Below are 22,070 nucleotides of genomic sequence, written 5' to 3' on the forward strand. Positions count from 1 at the left end.
TTCCAACTCAAAATCCTACAGGTTGCCCTGCCTGCTATCGGAGATGCAAAGCAGACTCAACAGATGATATATACACAACATTACAGGTCTTTCTATTTCCAGCAAGTGTAATTACTCTAGAAAAAATATTCTTCCTCCCAACACCGAAGCCGTGTAAAATACCCTGTATGTTTCTTCCCGCAAGCAATAATCTCAAATTGATGCTTTTAACAAACGGCATCACAGAAACCACAACAAATACATTGGTGAACTTAAAATACATGTTTTTCCTACTCAAATATCCAGTCCCCAGCAACCAGACAATTGGACACTGCTTGGAGAGACGCTCATACGCATCAGGAAATTTGCTGACGCGTTTGTCTTTAACTAAATACAAAATAATCAGTTCAATGTTCAGCTCTAAGGGCATGTTCTTCATTTATTGATCAATCCAAGTATTTTATTGCCTGTATTTTCCAGTTTCGCTTAGAGAATAGATGTAGGCTACCATATAAAGCTTTTATTTATAATAGGGGCCTGATTCCTACCTTGTAAAGGGAATAGTAGATTTCCTGATTAATTTAAAGGAAGATGCTCTAATTTGGCCTGTAAGACACTGTAAAACAGATTCACACCATTACAAAAATGGTGATAAGAAAGCTTTAGACGTCTTCTATGTCTCCTATACGCTTCTGCAGAAAATAACTTTAATACATTTCCAGTTGAGCTTCAAGGAGCTGCATTCGCACTACGCAGAGTCCAGCAGTAATAGGGCCGAGTCTGCCTCATCTTAATCTGCCTTATAAAATTTTGTCAGGGAAAAAAATACTTCATTATGGAAATGGTGGGACATATTTACCCTATGAACTCTTTTTTGACGTGTAGGAGCAGGAAAACTCCACAGAGGTCACTCCAGGATGAGACGTGGCAAGAAGTGCCTCTACCAAGGGTCAGCAGCTGGTCTGGAGCCCGGGACCCAGATTTTACTTCAACCTCTGCCACTCGCTCACCTGCCGCAGGGCCTCGGCCACGTCATCTCATCATAACCCTCCTCACTCCCTGTCCATGTTGTGGATCTAAAGCACAAGGTCTTTCTCGAAGGAGGACTTATTCCCTGTCACTTGTGCAAACGCCTTAGGCTACCGGGCTCTAATTATATTTATAAGCATCCAGACATTACTGTAAGATATATAATGAGAAATAACCAATTTTACAGAAAACTTGGTGTACTAAAACAGTACATATTTCAGCTTGTTTATAAGAAAAACTCCCAGTGAGACTAGAGAGAGCGCTGTATTTTCACATACTGTAAACCAATAGGGAAAAAAAGCCGAGGAGACTTCCTCCTACATCTTCATTAAATATATTTATGTGTGTAAGTCACACAGTGTTGCTTTATATAAAAAGTGCTGCAGGCTCGCATGGCTAAATGCTCAGTTTCACACTGGACAAAACCAAAACCATGTATGCGGCCATTCATATGTGCACAGATACCGCCAATTGCCAAATACAAAACCCCACACAGCACTACTGCGCACTTCCAAAAGTCGTGAACACCGTGCCAGTTCCTAATATATATCTTATTGTTCAGTACATGCTTCTCCCCCCCCCTCCCCCCCCCCCAAACTTGGGCATTTAATGAGGTTTTGGGTTGGGGGATTTTTTTTTGGTTGGTTTTTGGTGTGGTTTTTTTTTGTTTGTGGGTTTTTTTTTTTTTGTTTTGATTTGTTTTTTTCCACAGAGGAGCCTGTTCTCTCCCTTCCACCCTGACCTTTTCTCACAGGGGAAAAAGTCAAGCAGAGCAGCTCAACAGCTACAACTCTCCTGTCCCAATCCTTTATCAGGAAAAAAGGAACAAATCCCACATTTCTCTTTTAGCTTCCTGAACTTCACTCTTTCGCCTCAGAATACGCTCACACCGAAGATGTCTTTGCCAGCAGCCTTTGTACGAGTTTCCCGCGAAGAAAAGGGATTGCTGAAGAAGGACCAGGAGGTCCCTCTTGGTGACTGAGCACCCTACCCCAGAGCAGCGGCTTCCACCCTTTTCTGCTCGGCCTTTCTGCTGTCACCAGTGAGACTCGCCCTTTACACGGCCACTGACTGCTCCATCTTCTTGCGTTGCTGCTCTTCATCCCCAGCGAACGCAGGCTCCCTGCCCCTGCTACTCCCACCTGTTCCTAACAAGTCCTGCACGGTGAATTTTGCAATGAATTTTACGTGGGAGAAGGCGATCAAGGCTAAGGATGCCGTTAGGTATTTTCTGCACTCCAACTTGTAGAGCTCTATGCGGACCTACACAAGATTCATGTATGGCCACTACCTGAATGAACACGGACGTCCCCTTTGGAGATGGTGTGAGTGTGTTTGCCTTCTCTCACTCCCCCGCACTCACGCCCAGAAACACAAAATAAATGGAATAGAGAGAAATTGCAACCCGAAGTAAGAAAAAGTTCAAAGTTAACACTCTGCACTGCTACATTTTATTGCAAACCGCTAATGTTACAAGCCAAGCAGCATCGTTTTGGAGCACCTGCCAGGTGTTCAGGAAGAAAAATAACACATTCTTCCACCCCGCTCCATCCTTCCCCCTTTATCCCACAGGAGAAGCCTCTTGATTAGTTTACAAGGAGCTTCCCGTCTGCCTACTTGCTTCTGTTTTGAGACCTGAAAGCAAGCTGCCTGCCGCTGAATTACTGAAGAGGAGTAGCAAAGGTAGGTTTTGCATTTTAATCTGAACACAGAGCAGCATTTAGCGCTGCGGCTGTCCCAGATCCTGGCAGGAAGAAGAGGCCCGGGGATGCCCTTGGCCATGGGTCCAGCTCCCATCCATCACTGGAGTGTCAACGGGGCACGCACCCAGGACTTCCCACAGAAGAGGGACACCAAGGACACCCCAGCGGAGCACTGGCAGTACGAGCTGTCACCACACCATACCCCACCACCGGGAGCCCTGTGAGAGGGAAAGAAGGGCTGAAGGCAGGCCACGGCGTGCACTCCTGCCCTCCCAAATGGCACCCGTCCCCCTTCCAACAACACACCTGCGGCAGTGCACACGTAGGGCTGGCGAGTCCCCAAAAAAAGCAAAAGGTTTGTGAAGAGACAAGGCTGCCTGCACTTGTTCACAGCACAGCTACCTCTGTGGGACAAAGCACCTCAGGAGAAGGCTTTTGCCCTCACAAAGATCATCTGGACATACATCAGGGGAAGAATAAAGAACTGACCAGGGATGAAAAAAGCAATTCACACACACGCACACCCTCCTAACAGCCCATGAAAATCGTACCCACGCCACATCCAGTATCATTTAACAGCCAGCCTTGGTAACATTAAAATGTGGAGGTGTGAAGAGGACTCAGCACTGGGAAAGCTTCAAACCGTGTCACCCAGCCTGCCGTGAGGGCCGCAAATTTCAAGTACAGTAGTTGCTCTTTTAACTTATGGACACCTGTGTCATCTTGCGATGTCCTGCGTACGCAACCAAGGCTGAAATGGAGGCACGTGCGCATTTGGAGGCAGCTAAGAAATCGAAATGTGTGCAGCTTCCTTAACTTGCCCTCACATGACAGCATTGCGCCATGCCTTCAGCACACAGTTAAAGATCCTCACACCAGCAGACAGGGCTGCCAAGCCATGCTGTGGTGCTTCCTCATGTACGTTAGCATTTAGTTTGGCCTTTCACTCATTATTTGGCCTTTTGAGGCTCCAAAGTAAGGCAACAGAGAAAATAAAATGGACATTTCTCACAAGCAGCTATTTTCAACGCTGAAAGTGCTCCTGGGGGATTTGACATCAGCACTGCCAACCTGAACATGTCAGACCCGCTGTGCATCCAGGAATTGCCCTGACAGCACCTGCGCAGCCAGTGGCCCACGCTGCCAGCCCAGCGCTGGTCCTCCTCTGCGCACCCCATCGCAACACCAGTTGTCCCAGTCCTTGCCCCAGAGCAACAGCTCTGACCTGGCTCCCTCCGACAAACAGGCAAGCCCTGCTTCTCCCACCGAGGGGAAAAGCGCAGGTGGAGGGAAGGCGCTTGCGAAGGGAGACCCAGGGCAGCTCTCCCGAATCGGAGAGGGGAGCGCAGGGCAGGCGCTGGAGAGGAGACCCCCGGACACCGGCCCGGCGCTCTGTGACCGGCGGGGACACAACTTTCCCAAGCCGAGAGGCCGCGCCCGAAAGCGGCTGGCGACGGTGCCAGCTCCGGCCGGCGGCTTTTGCCATGTCAACAAGCTCCGGGGCTGCGAGGCCGCCGCCGCCGCGCCCCGTCCCACCGGCAGCCCCCGGAGCGGGGCCGGAGGACGCCGCAGCAGCCCGGGCAGGGGGGTGTCCCCGCTGCCCGCCGGGATGTTTACGCGCCGGGCAGCCGCGGCAGCGCGATTCACCCGGCGCTCACCGCCGGCACCAGGAGCCGCCCCGCCCGCCGCCGCCTCCCGCGGAAGGACGGAGGGACGCCGGGCACCTCCGCTGCCTCCCCGGGCTCAGGCAGGAGGAGGGCGGCGCTGTGTCCAACCCCCCCCCCCCCCGGTCTTCGGCGCGTTTGGGGTTTATTTTCGCCGGCCGGAAAGCTCTGGGGGGAGCGGCATCCACCGGCACCGCCACTTCCGCGGGGAGCGCCGGGCTGCAGCCGGGCCGCCTCCCCCGCCCGGCACGGCCCTGCCCTTCCCCACCGCCTCCCTCCCTCCCTCCCTCCCTCCCGTCAATCCCCACCCTCCGTGGGCGGGTGGGCGCCCGCGGCCGGGTACCTTGCAAGCGGAGTAGACGCCCAGCTTCTCCAGCTTCTTGGCCCGCGGCGCGGCGCGCAGCTGCGCCTTCTTCCCCGCCGTCCGCGCCGAGCCGGGTCCCCCGGGGCTCTCGGCGGCGTTGCGGGCCGGTCCCCCGGCGGCCACCCCCCCGGCGGCCGGGGAGCCTTGCTGCGGCCCGCCGCCGCCCGCCGCCCCGGCCCCGGCCCCGCCAGGCTCCGCCATGCCCGCGGCGCGGCGGCAGCCGCCCGTCCGGCCGGCCGGCGCGGTGCGGTGCGGTGCGCCCGGCCCTAGACCCTCCCCTTCGCCGCCGCGCCGCCGCCGGCTGCTCCCCGGGGGGGGCGGGAGGAGGGACCCGCCGCTCCGCGGGCGGCTCCTGCCCCGCCGGGCGGAGGTGCCGGGGGGGGGGGGGAGGCTCCCCGCCTCCCGCCGCTGCGCACCGCGGGGGGCGCGCGCCCGCGTCCCTGCGCGGGGGCGGGCGGTGCCCTGCGCCCCCGCGGAAAGCCGAGGGGGGGGGGGCGGCACCGCCCGCTGCGTGCGGGAAGCCGCTACGGAGCCATCCCGGGAGGCTGCGGGGAAAGTTGCCCCAGAAGGAGGGGGTGTCGCCTGGGTTGCGCGGTCCGCGCCCCCGAGCCCCGGCGAGGCCGCGGTGGGGCCACGGGCACCGATCCCCTTCGTAGTGGCACTACTTTGTCTTGACTTAACCGTTGCGTTTCCACGTTATGCACTTTTCAGCCGCTTTTAAACGATTCGTTTGGGTTTTTCCCCCACAGATAATTTCTATTTCAGCCAATTTCAACCAGTTTTAAATACCAGGAGAATTCAAAGACTCTCTGCTCAGTTCCTTGTGTCATGGTTTTGGGACTTGTTTGGGGTTTTTATTTTTTTTGTTTTGTGTTGTGTTTATTTTGGGGTTTGGTTGGGGTTTTTTGGTTGGTTTTGGGGGTTTTGGGTTTTTTTTTTTGGTACGGGAACAATGTTGACAGCAGGTCAACTTCAGGCCTTACAGGGATTACCGTTTAATGGAAAGCTAAAATTAAATAAATGGTCCCGCCACAGAAAGTGCGCGCTGTGCGCAGGAGCAAGTGCTTCGGTTTTGAGGCGGTTTACGCTCTGCTGCACGTATGTAAAAAACGCGGTTGAGCTGTAAGGAAACCACAAATGGCAATTCTATAGTACGGCACCAGGGTTTAAAAGGTTGGGATATGAGGCTGAGGCGTGTTTTTTTTGTGGTTTGGGTTTTTTGGGGGGTTTTTTTGTTTGTTTGTTGGGTTTTTTTTGTTTGTTTTTTTGCGTGGGAGCTGGGGCTCTTTGATGTGTAAACCTGGGGCGGCAATATTAGTTTGGAAGGGAATCCCTCAGTGCCCGCAAGACACACAGGGCCTCTCACGGGGCGAGCGAAGACGACTCCAAGACTTCTGCAAAGTTAGGAGTAGGGGTTTTTTTTGGGGGGGGGGGGGATGGGGGGGAGAGGAGTGAGAAAAAAACACTTTCCCCTGTGGCCTCCCTCTTCCCTCCCCCCTGGGAATTCCCTCTGCTGGGAATATTTTTAACCATAAAGGTTCTGCGGCGGGTTGGCGTTTACAATTAAGTGATGGGGAAGGGGGAAAAAATGGAATAAAACGTTGTTATCGTTTTCGTGAAAAAAGGGGGGCTGGGGAAGGGGTCGGGACCTGCACCCCGGCCACCGCCGCGGGCTCCCCGGGGCCGGGGGACCCCGGCCCCGGGGAGCCCGCGGCGGTGGCCGGGGGTGGCTTAGGGCTTCCCAGCAGCTGTGACAGCGACCCGTTAAGATGGCTGCTGCCATCCCCGGTGCTTTAAAGACGGGCTGGTTAAGGTGGAGGAGCCGCCGCTCTCGGCGCGATGGCTGCCCCAAGCTTTGCAGCAAATTAAAGGGGGGGGGGGAGGGGAAATAATAATAATAATAATAAAAAAAAAAATAAAAAACGCCGTTTCTCTTAAATTTAGGAGAGAATGAGCTTTTATTATTTTTTATTATAAGTGTATGAGCGGTGTTTTAAAATAACAAATAGCCGCTGTTTGGTAACAGCCACCTAAGAACCTCTTTCTTTACTTGCCTTTTTTTTTTTTTTTTTTTTTTTAATGCCGGTTAGGTTTCTGCTTCTCTCCCCTCGGACTTGAAAATGAAAGTGTCATTGCTTAGTTTCACTTTCAGCTTTCCCACTTCTCTTCCTCGGTAGCGAATGCTACAAGCGCAGAGCGCAGCTGGACCAACACACCGGCTCTTACGGACCCCTTAATGTCCATGCCTGAACATAGGCTCCTAGTTTTGCTGGGAGCTGCTATAGCTTTTACATCCCCCCGATATGTTTTGGTTTTTTTTCTTTTTTCTCTCTTTTTTTTTTTTTTTTTTCCCAGACCACCAACTTCTCCTTTAAGTGGTAAGCTAATGACATTTAACCCAGCGTGAAGTTTGCACACCCCCATATAAATGAATTACGAGTTTCAATTCTGAAAATACGTTTACTATTTTCACGCGGGTGGGTAACTCCACTGATATTTATTAAGGCCGCTCAGCGTGCGTTTATGTCCGAAGCTGCACAGGCGAGTGTTCACAGGATCACAGCCGAGGAAAACAACCTTATTCCTTCACCTTATTCTTCAAGGTCCTTAAAAGCCTGAAAAGTTTTTACTTCCATTAAAGTAACATCAAAGATGAAAGTTGTTATGAAGCAGATACTGACTTTGGTTAAATGCCCGCATATTTGTTTACATTTCATGGTGTGCTTATGAGGGTCTAACGGAAAAAAAAACCTGCTGTATGCATACAGTAAGGCACTGGTTTGTATAAAGGCAAAATACACTTTTACTGCAGTTCCTTCTTGAATCCTCAAAAGCACGGCTGCCTTACGATACTATGACTCTTTTTTTTTTTCCTCTTTTTACCTTGCTACTCACTAGATAACCAGAACAGCAAGTCTACCAGCCTGTGGCTACGGATACAGTTACTATAGTAACATTTATAAACACTAATTTCACTACACATGCAGAACTACTGCCTGCTACTGCAGAGGAGCAGCTTGGAAAGAAATCACTCTAACTGCAAATAGGTAAATCTTTCTCTTTTTTAACTTTAAGCCTGACTTAAATCATTGCTTACATTCTAACTTTGTGCAAATATATTGTTTAAAACAAAAAGAAAAAAGCTTGACTTTGTCTTAACTGTTCCAGTGACAGGTAAAATAATACATTCACAATTTTGGCAAGAATAAGGAATGAAAACGTCATTTGCTGACTGGAAACATGGGGCTATAACTTGGGCTGTGTTGACTTGTGGTGGCTTCAGTGAATGTAATTTGGCCATGAGAGATTACGCTACATTAGGAAAAAAAAAATTTTGCTTTGACATATGAGTGTACACATGTCATTCTCAATTTCATATCTCCGAGCTGGCTTTTTCTGTTGACTGAATTTACAAGCAAGTACATGTTAATTTTCTAATTGTAATGCATGCATAACTCCATTTGAGCACAACAGAATCACACCGGTGCTTATTTCTCATCATTAAACATGCACTATGAGGATATTAAATTAGCTTCAACCTCAAAGCGTTGCCTGAAAAAAACCCTCGCCGCGTTTTTCAGTTCCTGTCCTTGGGGGCACATCGATGGGTTTGCACAAGCCGAACCGACTCCAAGGCCCGTGTTTGGCCACGCTGGTGGGAGCCGAGGGAGCCGGGCTGCCTGCCTGCTCTCTGCAGCTCCCAAACTCGGGTGAGCAGCCGGACGGCTTCGGGAAGGCTACTCATCTGCACCGAATTAAGCCAGCCGGGAGATGGATGAGCCACCAGCGCCAGCTCCTGTGATTCCCAGGTCCCTCTCAGGCTGCTGGTGGTGCCTGCTCGGAGTCTGTGCTCCTGGGAGATCCGCGCCTCGCCTTTGTCGCTCTCGCCCGAAGTTCACTGCGAACACCCGACAGGCTTAAACGTTATTCCAGCAAGGGAGGCGGTTGCACTCTTGATGCCAGAATGACAAAAGGGGAAATCAAAACGCAGTTTAGGGTGTGCCTGGTCCCTGCTTACTACCCACGTGTCGCTTGGGGCCTATCTCGGTGGCAGAAGTTAAAGAATGACTCAACTAATACCAGCCTCATGCTGAACGCTGCCTCTCTGAGAGGGACCTCCCAGCCTGTGGCCGAGCCCTGGGAGCCCACCGCTACCCCTCATCCCCGTCTCCCAGCCTAGCCGGAGCGAGTGTGCCCAACCCAGCCCGCTCTCCCTCTCCTTTTGTTCAAGATGGGACTTTCTTCCTGCTCTCCCACCTGTTTTTATTCTTGCCATTCAATGCAAATGTAAAAAGCGGAGCTCTTGCCCCTCCGGGAAATTTCTCCGGGTATAAAATCCTATTGTGTCCTTTCATTAGCGCATTCCTTGTGGGTGAAGTGGCCTCCCTCTTGGCCACTGTGCATTCAGGGCTGCTATCAATATTTTATGAATCACTGGAAGTATTAACAGTACAAAAGTTTTGTTCATTATGCTGTCTCTAGCATCTTGTCAGCTTCCCATGGTGCTTACATGTGACTTTAATAATGCAGATGGCCTTCCCACTAGGCCTTTGTCTGTTATAGGGAACCTCGCACCCCAATTACCCCGTCTTTAAAGGAAAAAAATGCGGGGAAAATAAAAAAGGAGAAAAAGTCACTGCAACGCTCGTGCCTGTTTCAGTAACACAAACTTCTTGTTAGTGATGGAGCACTTAGCAGTTTTTATTCACTTCTTACCCAGAGGACGCTCTTCTTGACAGCAGTCAGGGTTTTGATTTAACACAAGCCAAGCGAGAAAACTAAGGGCTGGGTTCCCGCAGCACAGGACATTCACTGCCTTTGCCAGTACAATGCGTGCTGTGCGTGCCAAGTTCAGAAGCTGCTTGTTAAAGTTATTTAGCCATCCGCAGTCACTACGTAAGCTTACACTGTGTTATTTCGTGGTAGTGAGAGCTGTAGATTGCTTCGCGCAAACGTGGGATGTACTCTCTATTTTTCCCTTACCTTCTCTTTCTTCTGCCTCCCCGCATTTTTTTTTTGTTTGTTTATTCCTTTCTCTAACATCTTTTTGTCTTCTTCCTCCTACTTACTATGTGGCAGAGGTCCCCGCGATTCTCTGGGACGCCACGTGTGCTTTGCCTGCCTGTGCTTTGACAGTTTTGCTGACCACCCCGGCCCCACGTAGGGCAGGGGGGTCGGTGCTGGCAGCTTGACAGCCCCCCAGGCGACTGGGAGGGAGGGGGCCTCCTTTCTGCTGCCTGCACTCAAGTAGCTGCCGACCAGCACCCTTGGTGTGACACTGATTTAGATAATAAAACTCCACATGGAAAGTCCCTTTTACTTCTGTAAAACGAATTTACACTGGCCTAAGCACACGCGACCATGAAGCCCGGGAATACAAGCAGTAACCCCAGATGTGGGTTTGTGGGGTGGGGGAGGCAGTGTGTCGCTGGGAGGAGAGTGCAGGTGGCACAGTTACCCTATTTTCACCCATCTTCCACCTTCTGCCACAGCTTTCTCCTTGTGGATCGCCAAAACCTCACGCGTCCACTGTGCCTCCCCCGCCACGCTGAGCCCCGCAGGCTCGCTGTTCCCTCTCGATGCTTCACAGCCTCTCTGCATCCCCTTGCTCTGCCCCACGCAGGCACTCGGTGGGCTACAAGCTGCCATTTCCACCCCAGCAAGACAGACCCAGCTACCAGGATCAGGTAGAAAACACCTGGTGTGTGGGAAGACCTGGTTTTGCCATTTTTTTTGCTACTCCTGTTTCCCGGTTTGATGCTTTGCCCCAGCTGAGGAGCTGCACCTCTGCCCAAGCAGACGGTGTCACAAATTATAATTCTCACCCAAGAAGACCTAACGATGGGGAATGTTTCCTCTTCGTAGGATGACACAAAACCGGTGGGCCTGGAATCCCAAGATTCCAGTTTTGGACAACACTTAGGAAGATAAATCAGGAGACCAATTATCTTAATTTATTCCATAATTATTTTAATTATTAATCACTTCCCTCTTTCTTACCTATTATCACATCTAGAGGTGGGAGTGTTCCCAAGTCCTGAAGGCAGGCTCTGCCCCCGGGATGCTCCTGTGACTCACCAGGTTCATCTTTATCTCTTCCCACACCTTTCATAACAAGACTTTCCTGAAGCTGCATCATGGCTTCTGGGGATACAGTAATTAGGCTACTACGCACACCTGAGCTGACTCACTTGGGAGAAGATGTCCTGTTCCTTCTGCATCATTTTCTCTGCAGACTGTTTTGGAGAACGAGAGGGCCAGCCGCGCTAAAACTGGTGGGAGGTGCGGGGCATGGCCGCTGGGTTAGCAAATGAGTTTGGCTTTTCAGGTGGAGAGTTTTTCAGAGGTCTTATGAGAGTTTAAGGGTTTTTAAGTTTGAGTTGTGACGTTAAGGCTGCATAAGGGTTTTTACATAAGATACTAGCTCTTTGCTGCTTTGGCTAAAGGTGACCATGTAAAACTGGGGCCTGGCAGGCAGCCCCTGCTCAGGTGACGGTGCTTGCCCGCGCCCTGGCTGGGGCTGTGCCACAGGGCACTGCGACAGCCCCCCTGGCCACCCGTGGTGGCTCCTGGGCAGGTGCCAGTCCTGGCTATGCCGAGAGTCCCCGTCATAGTTTCTGTGTGCGGGTGTGATGCATTCACAAACAAATTTCCAGGGGAGGTGCCACTACCGAACCGTGTGACAGGGGGAGGGAAAGGAAATCAGCCGGGAGGAGAGGAGCAGGGCTGAAGGCACGGAGGCAACGGGAGCCATATCGGGGCATCACAGGGACGTGGGGAAGAGGGGATGGAGAGGAAAGCACTGGCTGAGGCATGAGCAGAGGAAAGGCGTAGCAAGAAGTAAAGCAGGGAAGGAGAAGAGACAGGCAAGGGAGCCGGTGCTCATTCAGCAAGAATTCGCAGCGGTGAGGCCTGTTTATACGTATTAGCTGGTAACAGCCTGACGAGACTGTGACCTCCATTTTACATGACACAGCCCTTCTCTGCCTCCCCCCATCACCCGCAGGCAGGCAGGCAGGCATCTTCCCCGTGCTGCTTTCAGCATCAATAATAGTCACCGTTTCTCTAAGACCACAAGTACGTAGCAAATAGTAATAAATAACGATAAAATAACAACTATCACAGAGGAAGGAGTTCAGGACTAGAGATTGTGTAAGTCAAGTGCTGAGTATGACGAAGGTAAGCAAGGAAGAAGCAGGTTCTGGGTGGAGATAGGAACGACATGCGTCAGAGGGGGATGACTGCGCGCGGGACTCTTCCGTTTGGGTACGAATCAAATGCTGCGTCCTCGAAGCTCGATTAGTGACACCTTCGCTAATTAAAAAAATGAGACTGTCGCAGTGAACTGCAGAAAGAGAAAATAACCTCGCCTCGCTCTATGAACGGCAAGCAGCTCCAAGTGCCGCAGCTGGAGAGGGCTGCCAGAAATACGAGGTTTACTGGGATGATGGCATCCTCTGCCGTGCGCGTCCCCGGCCTGCAGCCGTGGGCTCTGCCCCTCTCAGACAGGGCAGCGGCCGGCGGAGGTGAAGCAGCCCCCCTCCTGCCCTTCCTACGAGCAGGACCGAGCACCCATCAAGAGGTTCTCTGTAGTGACACAAACAATAAATATGATTTTTGCCCTTGAAAACACGTAAAACCCCAAACTGCGGTTCACTCCTCATTCTTCTACATCTTCCTTTTTTTTTTTTTTTTTTTAATCTGCTTCTATTTTCAGCTCAGAACATTAAACAGCGCTGAGTTTTGGCTCCCTAAATAGGCACAGGGAAACGGCTGTGAGCTAGAAAGCTGAATTTTATCTTTCGCTGAGGCTGAGAGTGCTTTAGCTTCATGTATTGTGTTGTCGGTATCTCACTGTTATCCTTTAACCTGACAGCAAAAAAACTTGCAAGCCCGTATTTATTCCTGATGAGGGAAATGCAAGGAGAGAAGGAAATACAGGCTAATCTTTTTACTTCATAAGCAATCAACAAAGGAAATGTTTCGCTTTTTCTTCCATTTTCACAAGGTCTTCAGCTTTTAACATAGGCAGTGTATGCAATGCTATAAAAATTTTGACATCAGGGCAGCCCTTTCAATAATTATGAGCAACATGATTGCAACGGAAGAGTTACAGCATGTCTTGTTCTGAATTATATACATGAATTATTATGTATATTATCCTGGTTATTTACACATTGTAATAAATTGTAATAAAGTGGAACTGTTCTTGTGCTCCGAAATTGTGATTTGTTAGCACTTAAACTCACAGAGATATAAACACCTATAAAGTATGTTTGTTACAAATTAAGATTACTGACATCAAACTAACATTTTGTTGAAAGTTTTCAATTTCCTGTCTCTAACCCAAGGGGCTTTTACATACACTAAACATAAAAGGGGTTCATATTTAAAAGGCTGTCGAAAAGCAGCTTGCCAGATTTTCTGTATATATTAGTCCTCATTTTTCTCACGCCTGAATGCATCATCATGATGACAGCGGTGAAAAGGCTTGTGTGATCTCCCAGTCTCAAGTTCAAACTACGCAGAATAAAGGAAAAAGGATGCGTGCAAGCACACCTTTCCCCGCTGTTTTAATCACGTGCCTCCTTATCTCGCCCCACCAAAGTGGCGCAGCGTTTCTAGGGGAGGCTGGTGCTCACCTCTTGGATGGACTTTCCCATAAACCGCTCCTACAGCGGATTGAGAGCTGTAGTCACAGATTGAGAGCAAGCTCAACTCTGCCAGGACGAGGTATACTACGGTGTCATAAGGGGTTTTTTTAAGTGCCATCACCCTCTACTGAAGAGATCAGTTATAAAATTTTAAAAAGAAAGTCTACCCCAGCTGATCAGAGGCATTTGATTCTTTAAGACATTAAGACTAATTGGAGCTGGAGGAGGCTGGGGCTTTGTCTTTCAACGCCGCTGTAATTCTCAGTCGAAGGAATTTTGTCAAACTGTCACTACAGGAAAAAAAGTGCACGCCTTGAAAAACAAATCATGGAAATGCTTATAACTCAGACGTGATGAACAGAAATAACGAGAGAGAAGAAAATGTACTTCCCAGATCAAATTCTAGAAGAGACAACAGTTGCAAAATAGCTACTTTAAGGTGTGGCTGTATCAAGTCTGAAGAGAGAGCCCCAGAAAATGGATGAGGCTGAAGCAGGATGAAATTACCAAAGGCTACTCTTGTAATGATGCTGTGGGACAGTACCGCTGCTAAACCATCGCTGCTTGCCCTGGCGGTGGACTAACAGCGGTTAACATTGGTCACTGAAAGTCAGAAATCTCAGAAGAGAGAATAGAATAAAAACCTGTAACAGATGCATTTTTGGCTGAGACTTCTCACCTGTACACACATCAATACTAAATGCTAAATAAATAAGCTTAATAAATATAAACAGTTTTCATACTTAGTAGGCAGATGATGTATAGGCTGGCAAGCTGAGCTTCTCAAGATGCTGTCAGGATTTTGGGCTGTTACGGTGTCTGTACGTGCGTGTTCTGTGCTGATCCAGGGGGAGAGGAGGTTACGCAAGCAGCTGTAAGGCTTAGCTGCACGGCACTCTATGGGACACAGCAGCCCTTCGGACTATTCTAATTTCATCTGCCGCCTAAGCAACATTGATATTTCCTCTGTATGTTATATATGTTTTCTTAACCATTTCAAATTATAGGCAGGATTATTAGTGCTGCTACCAATAGGGTCGCCTCATGTTTTCAACAACTTAAAGCTCTGACAGATATTAACTGTTCATACTGAAGTTCTCCAAGCCTGAAGCAGAACCATTTGAAAAAGTTCCAGGCAATACGGTTTGTCTGTTTCTGAGAACATGATTTGAAAAATATCTTAGCTTTTCTTGCATGAAACCGAAATTCTAATAACTCTTTTATGGAGACGCTCTAAGATTGTCAGGTTTTAAGCCAGGGCTTGGAAATTTGGCTGAGATGGCGTCAATAGCGCATCTGTTGTTATTCTTGTAGATTTACCCAAATCAGAGCAAGTTGTGATATTTATAAAGAAGCATGAGCTTGCCGAGGCATTCCAGCATGCAGGTGCTGCATTCAGGCAGCCCCCTCTGCACCGCCTGGCCTCTGCCAGGGACAGAGCAAGTGCCCCGCTGGGACTTACTCTACACCTCTGACCCTTGGGTTTGTAGCACCAGGTGCCAGACCCACGAATAGTCTCATTTTTTGTCCCAGCTCTCAGTGCTCCCTTTGCTAATACCGGGAAAAGGCTGAAGGTGTCTGTATATGCACACATCCCCATCACTAGCTGTAGGAGCGGTATGTGGAAGTAGATATTCAAGAGAACGTTATGTGCAGGAGTGCGGAGATTCCCAGGACTCAGGAGGTTCCTCAGCATCGAGGAACAAGAATGAGGAGAGAGAGACTGGAACAAGGAGCCGAAGTGGGAGAAAGGAGGTGCATGGGGACAGCAGGAAGAGATTTGCTTGTGTTGGGGAACAGGCAGAGAGGCTTGTGCGGATCAGACCCCGCGTCCTTGCAGTACCTGGCCTTGATTCCCCATTTCCAGCCTCCTTGCTTTTCCGCGAGCTCTGTTGCAGAGCGTGTCTGTCTTCTCCTTCCACCCTGATGGCTGGCGAACACAGAGGGCGCCCGCTGCTGCTGGCAAGTCTCGCAGCTGAAGGAGCAGGGCTGTTTCCCTAAAAGCTCAAACGCTGCTTGGCCCATTTGATAATACTTTTGTTCTTCATTATATTTTCTGGGTTGAGAAACTGACGTATTCAAAATCCACCCTACATTAAAGGAACATGAACATTGCAAAATCTAGCTCTCATAAGCAAGGAAAAAACAATGGAATATTGTCCACATAAGTGTAATTTATCTTCTGTGTGCCTAAATACAATAGTATAAAATAATACAACTTTTTTCCAGCTGTCTCCTGAAGGCCTCATAACTAAAACTGGTGGCAGTGAGAGTGAGATTTGATGAAAGAGATACACCAATGCTTCTGGCCCTGTTTCGTATCTCCCATGCAAGATCGGCAGATTTTTTTTTTAATCTTAATCTTGAATATGCCTATTTTTATTTATTTTTTTTTTTAAAGTAGGAATTACACTCCACTACCATGTCTGGAAAGTGATGAAAAAAGACAGAAAAGCTGATGAGGAACTGCTTCATGTTTCCAGTTCTAACAGTGTGAAGGCACAGGGCTACGCATTGAATCACAAGGAGGAAACAACTGAGACCTCATTAGGTACAAGAATAATCTAAATTGTGTTATGAATTCTGTATTTCCAAACTTTTCACTTCTTGAATTTGCTGTATTGATGATTTTTAACGTAGTTATTAGTTACCATTTTTATATAATCTCACACGAGGTTTGCAGTTTCTTGACCACGTATACATTAGTACACAGTGATGCAATTCAGAGTTTGTAAGGGAGCGAGAACAAGGCTTAGGTAAACGTAGTGCTACCTAATATTAAAATATTGAAATATGAAAACTCTTAACATACTCAACTCCTTTATAGAATGACATGGGAAGAAATGTCACAAGACGGAACAAACCCACCTGATTTTGAACATTCCAGAGATGAGGAAGATGAGCTGGAGGCAGCCACAATTGCACCTGAGAACCGCGACTCCAAGCACATTTCAATTTTTTGCTCGGCGTGTCAACAAACAATACATCCACACCGCCTTCTTTATCATAAAAAAACCCACAAAGCCCTAATTTTGCTGGGCTTTGATAGCCCACAAATAAAGACTGACAACAAAACACTTTTAGCTCAGAGACAGAAGCTAATTTCCAAATTGACCAAGATTCCCAAGTATTCTGAGGCATGCAGGCAGAAGATTGATTATTCATTTGAATTCCTTATGGATAACAACGCCCCTACACCATATTGTGATCTTGCTGACACTAACAATCCTAGTACTTTTAAGAAAGTAAATAATTCTTTAATAAAAGCATTATCAATTTGCCAAGATAAAAACTCCACGTGGCAGGCAGACATGGAAGACAGATTTATTGTGCTCGACCGCTATGGAAGTAGGTCAGACACATGTTTTCTGGGGTTAGTTGATGGCTCTCACGGTGCGACAGCTGCAGAAACAGTTGCAGCAGAGCTTCCCCTTCTATTTCTTGACCAGCTTGCTCAAACAGATCCCTCCTACAAGAAGAGTAAGGACGAACAGCAAGTTCTAGATTCTTTTGCCACAGTCATCAGGGCAGATTACAGGGAAAAAGAGCAGCTTTTCTCTGGTAAACCAGGCAACGAGAAGACCGACAAGACCAATACTTACGAATGGATTCACAAAGCATACGCAAAGTCCTTTTGGAGAATGGATAGACTTCTACGACTAGGAAGGAATGAGGTTTCCAAAGTTCGCTGGAGTGGCTGTTCAGCCGTTACCTGTTTGGTGGAAAGAATCCCCAGTGAAGAGACAAATGGCACCGAGGACGAAGGAAAAAAACATTCTGAAGCTGCCACACGCAGCCCATTAACCAGCACGGCCAGAGGTGCTGCTGGGGTACTGCACGTTGCTAACGTAGGTACGTACGTTCCACACCAGGATATTTTTTTTTTTCCTCCCCCCAATAAGAAGAGAAAAACAAAGCTAATCTAGAGATTTGTCGGCAGCAGATATTTGGGAGATAAAAGGCTACAATTGCTTTAACTTGACAATGTGAAGGAGAAAAATTCCCTTGCAAATGGTATTAGTACTAAGCTTACCTAGTAAGTACCTTCAGTACGATATTTGAGTTACAGCAGTAAATTTACTAATGCAAAAGACACAGTTAAGAAACATTCTATAATACACAACACATAGTACACCTCTGTAAGAACAACATTTTTTTTTTTTTTTTTTAAATCAGGAAGTTTAAGGTGTCATGATTTTAGGGCAGACAACCATAACTCTTCTGAATTTAGATCTGATAAATCCCTTGTGTCAATGAAACATGCTTAAGATATTATTAATTTGTTTCATTGAGACTAAGTGCCACCACATTTCGCTACCAGCAAACTGGAAGCAAGATCTCTGGGGATCATCTGAATTATTAGTTTCTGAAGTAAGAATTGGCTGTTATTTACTGTTGTTATGGAAGATGTATTCAGACCCGTTTCCTTAGGAAGGAGAACCCTGCTTTGCCTTTCTAGTGCAGAAAATCGGTTATTAATTACAATCAGGAACAGTGATACGTTCCTAATGCTTTTTCACCCAGGCCTGCTGCAGGCAACACTAGACAAAGCTCTTGCAGTTCTTAGCAACTCATATAGTCATTAGATCTTCCCCCTTGGTGATTTTTGTTACCAGTTGAGTTCTCTTGCATACGTAAGACAGCTGCAAGATTACAAGCAAGACGCGTTTTCCCATAAAGAACACAAGCAGAATTATATTTTAAAAAAAAAAAAAAAGCTGTTGGGCGAATAGTTTCAAATGGATTTGTGCTAGTTATTTTCTTCAGTGTCTTCCAGTCTCTGCTCGAAGCGCATACCCAGCACTATACTGCTTTTCTCTCACTCGCCCCAGCATCAGTAAGGAGTGTGCTAACACTGCAACTCTCCATCAACAGGGGCACTCTATCCTCCTCAGACGAGTGCGTTCACAAAACTTGTAAGACTTCTTCATATGAAGTTTGACTGAAACGAATCAAGAGGGTCAAAGATCAGTAGGAAAAGGGAAAACCGTTTGAGAGACTTCATTTCTTCAGGCGGAAAAAAAACCAACCAAACAAAAAAACCCCCCAAAACCAACCCCAAACCCAAAACATATTCCACACTTGGGAAAACAGATCCCAAATTAAAAAAAAAACAAACCACACACCTATATATATATATATGTTTTTGGTTAACAATAATCCTCTGCCAGTCTGAGGCACACTATAAACCAACTTGAATATGCACTGACATTGAAGTAAGTAACCATGGTCTAACCCCTCCCTTTCCTCTCCTCTATTCTCCCAACGCTTGTTGCTGTATCCACACTTTCTCTACCTCCAACAAGCATTTTTGCAGCCACCAGAACTTCACTGTTACTGGTATCAAAATTGGTAGTTTAGCGCTAGCTCAGGTATTTTTGCAGGAGATGCAGTCACACCTTCAATGGAATACAGCAGTAACTCACATAAAGGTTGTCACGTTTCCAGAGCTAGTAATTGCATTTGATTTCACCTTATTGGGGAAGAAACGCGTTTTTATTACAATAAGCTGGAGAAGTAGGATGAAGGTAAGAGAATGTGGTAGAGAATTCACCCAGCCTAAGTTTTCTAGTTACTTGCTTCCATCCTTCCCTCCCAGCTGAGGTTTTATGCTGGCTGCAATTAAAGATACTGTAAAGCCAAGCTCTGCTAGTGAGTTAAGGCTTGAAGTTGGTCAGAGATACTTTAAGCCTTTTATGATTAAAGTCCACATTTCTGAACCACTTCTAAATACACATTTATTTAATCTAATACACTTAATTTTCCACCAAACGTATCACATCAAAGAAAAAAAGATTTGCACAACATCAAGCTTCATTTTCCCCCCAGGAATGTGTTCTTACAGAGGTATAGACATGTTCCTTCAGCACCAGGTAAGCAACTGAAGAGGATGGTCAGATATGTGGAGCAGGAGATGGTGGCACTGGCCAGCTTTGTCTTCTTCATTTAGTCCCACATTGATAGGCCAGCTTTTGTTGACTCTCTTGCCCTGTCTCTGGCTTGCAGACAAGAAACTTGCGTCCAAAACCAAGCAGATTTTACTCTTTCTTGCAGTCAGATTGTTCCACATGGGTTATACTATGCCCTTTGTCAGGCTTACAGCTGGTGGTCTTGCTCCGAGGGTTCAAAGGAAATTCTAGACAATCTTCTAGCTCTCCATGGAAATCAGAAGAAGGAGGAGGGAGCAAGCACAAGGAAAAATTCACACAGCATAACTTAAGGCATCTACATTCTGTAATCAATAAAAAAAAAAAAGTGTGTCCTTCCGTTTGATATTCTGAATCACCTTCTAGAGAAATCTGCCTTCACACAGACTACACTTAGCTGTCTCCTACACTAGACAATGCCAAGAAATACATTGACTGCCCAAGAAATACAACTACCGTATAAGCAGTGCCTACTTATAAACACTTCTCAGGGATCTGTGGCCTAGTGTAGCCAGATGATATTAAAAATACAATATAAATGAACACACAGCAGTGTCTGGAAAGCAATCATCCCACTCAAGTTCCTTCTGTAAGACATCACTTTTGCCCTTATGCCAACACTTGGGAGCAGACCAATCACCTCCCTAACGCAAAAAATTGTCTTCTCCCAGTGTAGCCACAGAGGACCTCAAACAATACACCACTGTTTCAGAGCTGCTTTCCTTTACGCTCTGCATTCAAGTCTGAAAAGACTTGAAAAAGACATGCAGTGTTGCGATTTCTAACACACTTCATTCTCACCCAGCAGATTTCAAGTGTTGAGGGAAAGGTAAAGCACCTATTCTTGCTAAAGGAAAGAAGTCAGTCCTCGATTTCTCATGCTGACTGTGAGAACTCTTGCTCCCTTGGGTCCCTTAACTGAGGAAGAGATTTAAGGCATCGTGTTAGTAAACTGTAAATTCTACATGATGTCCAAATTATTTTCAGGTACTAGAAATTTTATACTGCTAAAAATAGTCTGAACCTGAAACTCCTTGATGAGTTCATTCAGCAATAATAATTTGAAAGCACACACTCTCTTAGGAGATAAAAAAAAAAGTATTTGAGAAAAATAAGCACTCTTGCTTAAAAAAAACCCAATAAACAGTCAAGGTGCAACATTTCTATCTGACTGCATTTTAAGCTGAATGAAACGTCACTTAAGACTCCTCACAAGAGTTTAGTTGCAGTCAGAAGAATAAGGTTCTGAGATAGTCTTCTGAATAAGGGGAGGAAAGAAACCCACAGAAAACTGCAGTAAAATAGCAACAGACTCATTGATGGACATATTGTTGCCTGTGGCAGTAGATAATTGAACTATGACCTCAGGTTTTTTCCCCAGTCCTTCGCAAAAGGCTGTTAACATAACAGCAGTATATTACAAAAAATAGAATCAGTATGCTGTAATTCAAAATACTATCTTATTTCAACTTTAGGTAATGCACATGCAGTCTTATGTAAAAATGGAAAGAGTCACTGCCTCTCGAAAGAGCACAGCACTTCTAATGCAAGCGAGAGAAAACGCATACTTCAGAATGGTGGAAACATCAGCGCTAATGAACCAGATGGATTAGTGGAGGGGTACCTGAGAACTACAAGGGGTCTTGGACATCACGGAGATCCGGTACTGAAGAGATCTGTGATACCTGTACCTCACACCATATCTGTCCCTATTGATGATACTTGTCAGTTTCTTATTTTAGCTTCTAATGGGCTTTGGGAGGTTTTGGATTACAATGAAGTACTTGCATTAACTCTAAAAACATTCACTCATTATTTGAAGAGATATGAATGCGTTCAACAAAACAGAACTTCTCCATATAAGTGTCAGCATTTGATGCCCCTCACTGAAGACAACTTAAATGACTCAAAGGCTATTGAAGATCTGCAAGATGGAATAGAGAGACTGTATTCCAATAAGCCAAAATGTTCTCGGAGGAAACATTTGCAAAGTGAAGAGGGAGTTCCTAAGGAAAGTGATGACCACAAAAATCAAGCTGACCCAGAACCGTCTCTTTTCAGTAATGATGAAGTAAGTTCACAGAACAGAGAGAGAAAGCAGTCTGATTCTAGCACACAAGGTGGCTCTGAAGAGCTGAAACAGTTTGAGGACAGAAATCTTTATCCGTGTAACAGTTTTCAGCCACAGACTGCAGTGCAAGAAGAAACAGACAGTGACGTGTCCTGCACGACAGGTCCAAGCTGCACCCATAAACAGCTGCAAAAGAATGTACTGGCAACAGGGTCTGAAGACGTGGAACAGCCCCCAAAAGACATAAAAGCATGCCTATCTAATTATGGCTCAGGTCCACCAGTGGCAGAAAAAATGGATTCCGAGATATTTCGTGACCAACTTGCAAGTTATGCTGCGCAAGAACTGCTGAAGACTGTATCACCAGTGGGTTCTAAACCACCATCGCAGTTTGAAGAGGACACAAAAACATACTCGTCCCGTTGCAAACCACAATCTGCAGGAAGAGGCAGAGTCACCTCTGAGACACTCTACGACAACGCAGCAAGCTACATTAGTGAACAACTGGTAAAGACTGCATTAGCTGCTGGTTCAAGAGATAATATTACTATTTTGATTGTACTTCTAAATGGATGCGATAAGATACCCAATTACCTCAACACCTAAAAATTCATCACAGGATTACTGGGGTGCCACAGTACATATAGTACAAGCTTATATTTAGCCATGTCATGAATTT

General features: G+C 47.0%; 2 protein-coding genes across 6 annotated transcripts in view; one reads left to right on the plus strand and one right to left on the minus strand.

The window, feature by feature from the left end:
- The window catches only part of KAT2B (lysine acetyltransferase 2B), a 45,375-nt gene extending 40,435 nt beyond the window's left edge, over positions 1 to 4,940 (minus strand). For 4 of the 5 annotated variants that reach the window (XM_054190285.1, XM_054190288.1, XM_054190287.1 and 1 more), the window contains exon 1: positions 4,719 to 4,857. Coding sequence is in view for 1 of the 5 variants with exons in the window: in XM_054190284.1 (XP_054046259.1) it covers positions 4,719 to 4,940 (222 nt within the window). In the remaining 4 variants the exon portion in view is untranslated. Of the gene's footprint in view, positions 1 to 4,718 lie in introns of all 5 variants that reach the window. The other variant, XM_054190284.1, reaches the window with a different exon arrangement.
- A 247-nt stretch (positions 4,941 to 5,187) lies between these two features.
- Positions 5,188 to 22,050, plus strand: PP2D1 (protein phosphatase 2C like domain containing 1). The gene is given in 5 exon segments (XM_054191263.1): positions 5,188 to 6,140; positions 7,638 to 7,770; positions 7,772 to 7,786; positions 16,221 to 17,245; positions 20,796 to 22,050. Coding segments are annotated over 4 exon segments (2,292 nt in total). The 5' UTR covers positions 5,188 to 6,140; positions 7,638 to 7,720; the 3' UTR covers positions 21,998 to 22,050.
- Positions 22,051 to 22,070: the final 20 nt, after the last annotated feature.

This window comes from Rissa tridactyla, chromosome 2, assembly GCF_028500815.1.
Source record: "Rissa tridactyla isolate bRisTri1 chromosome 2, bRisTri1.patW.cur.20221130, whole genome shotgun sequence".
Taxonomy (NCBI): domain Eukaryota; kingdom Metazoa; phylum Chordata; class Aves; order Charadriiformes; family Laridae; genus Rissa; species Rissa tridactyla.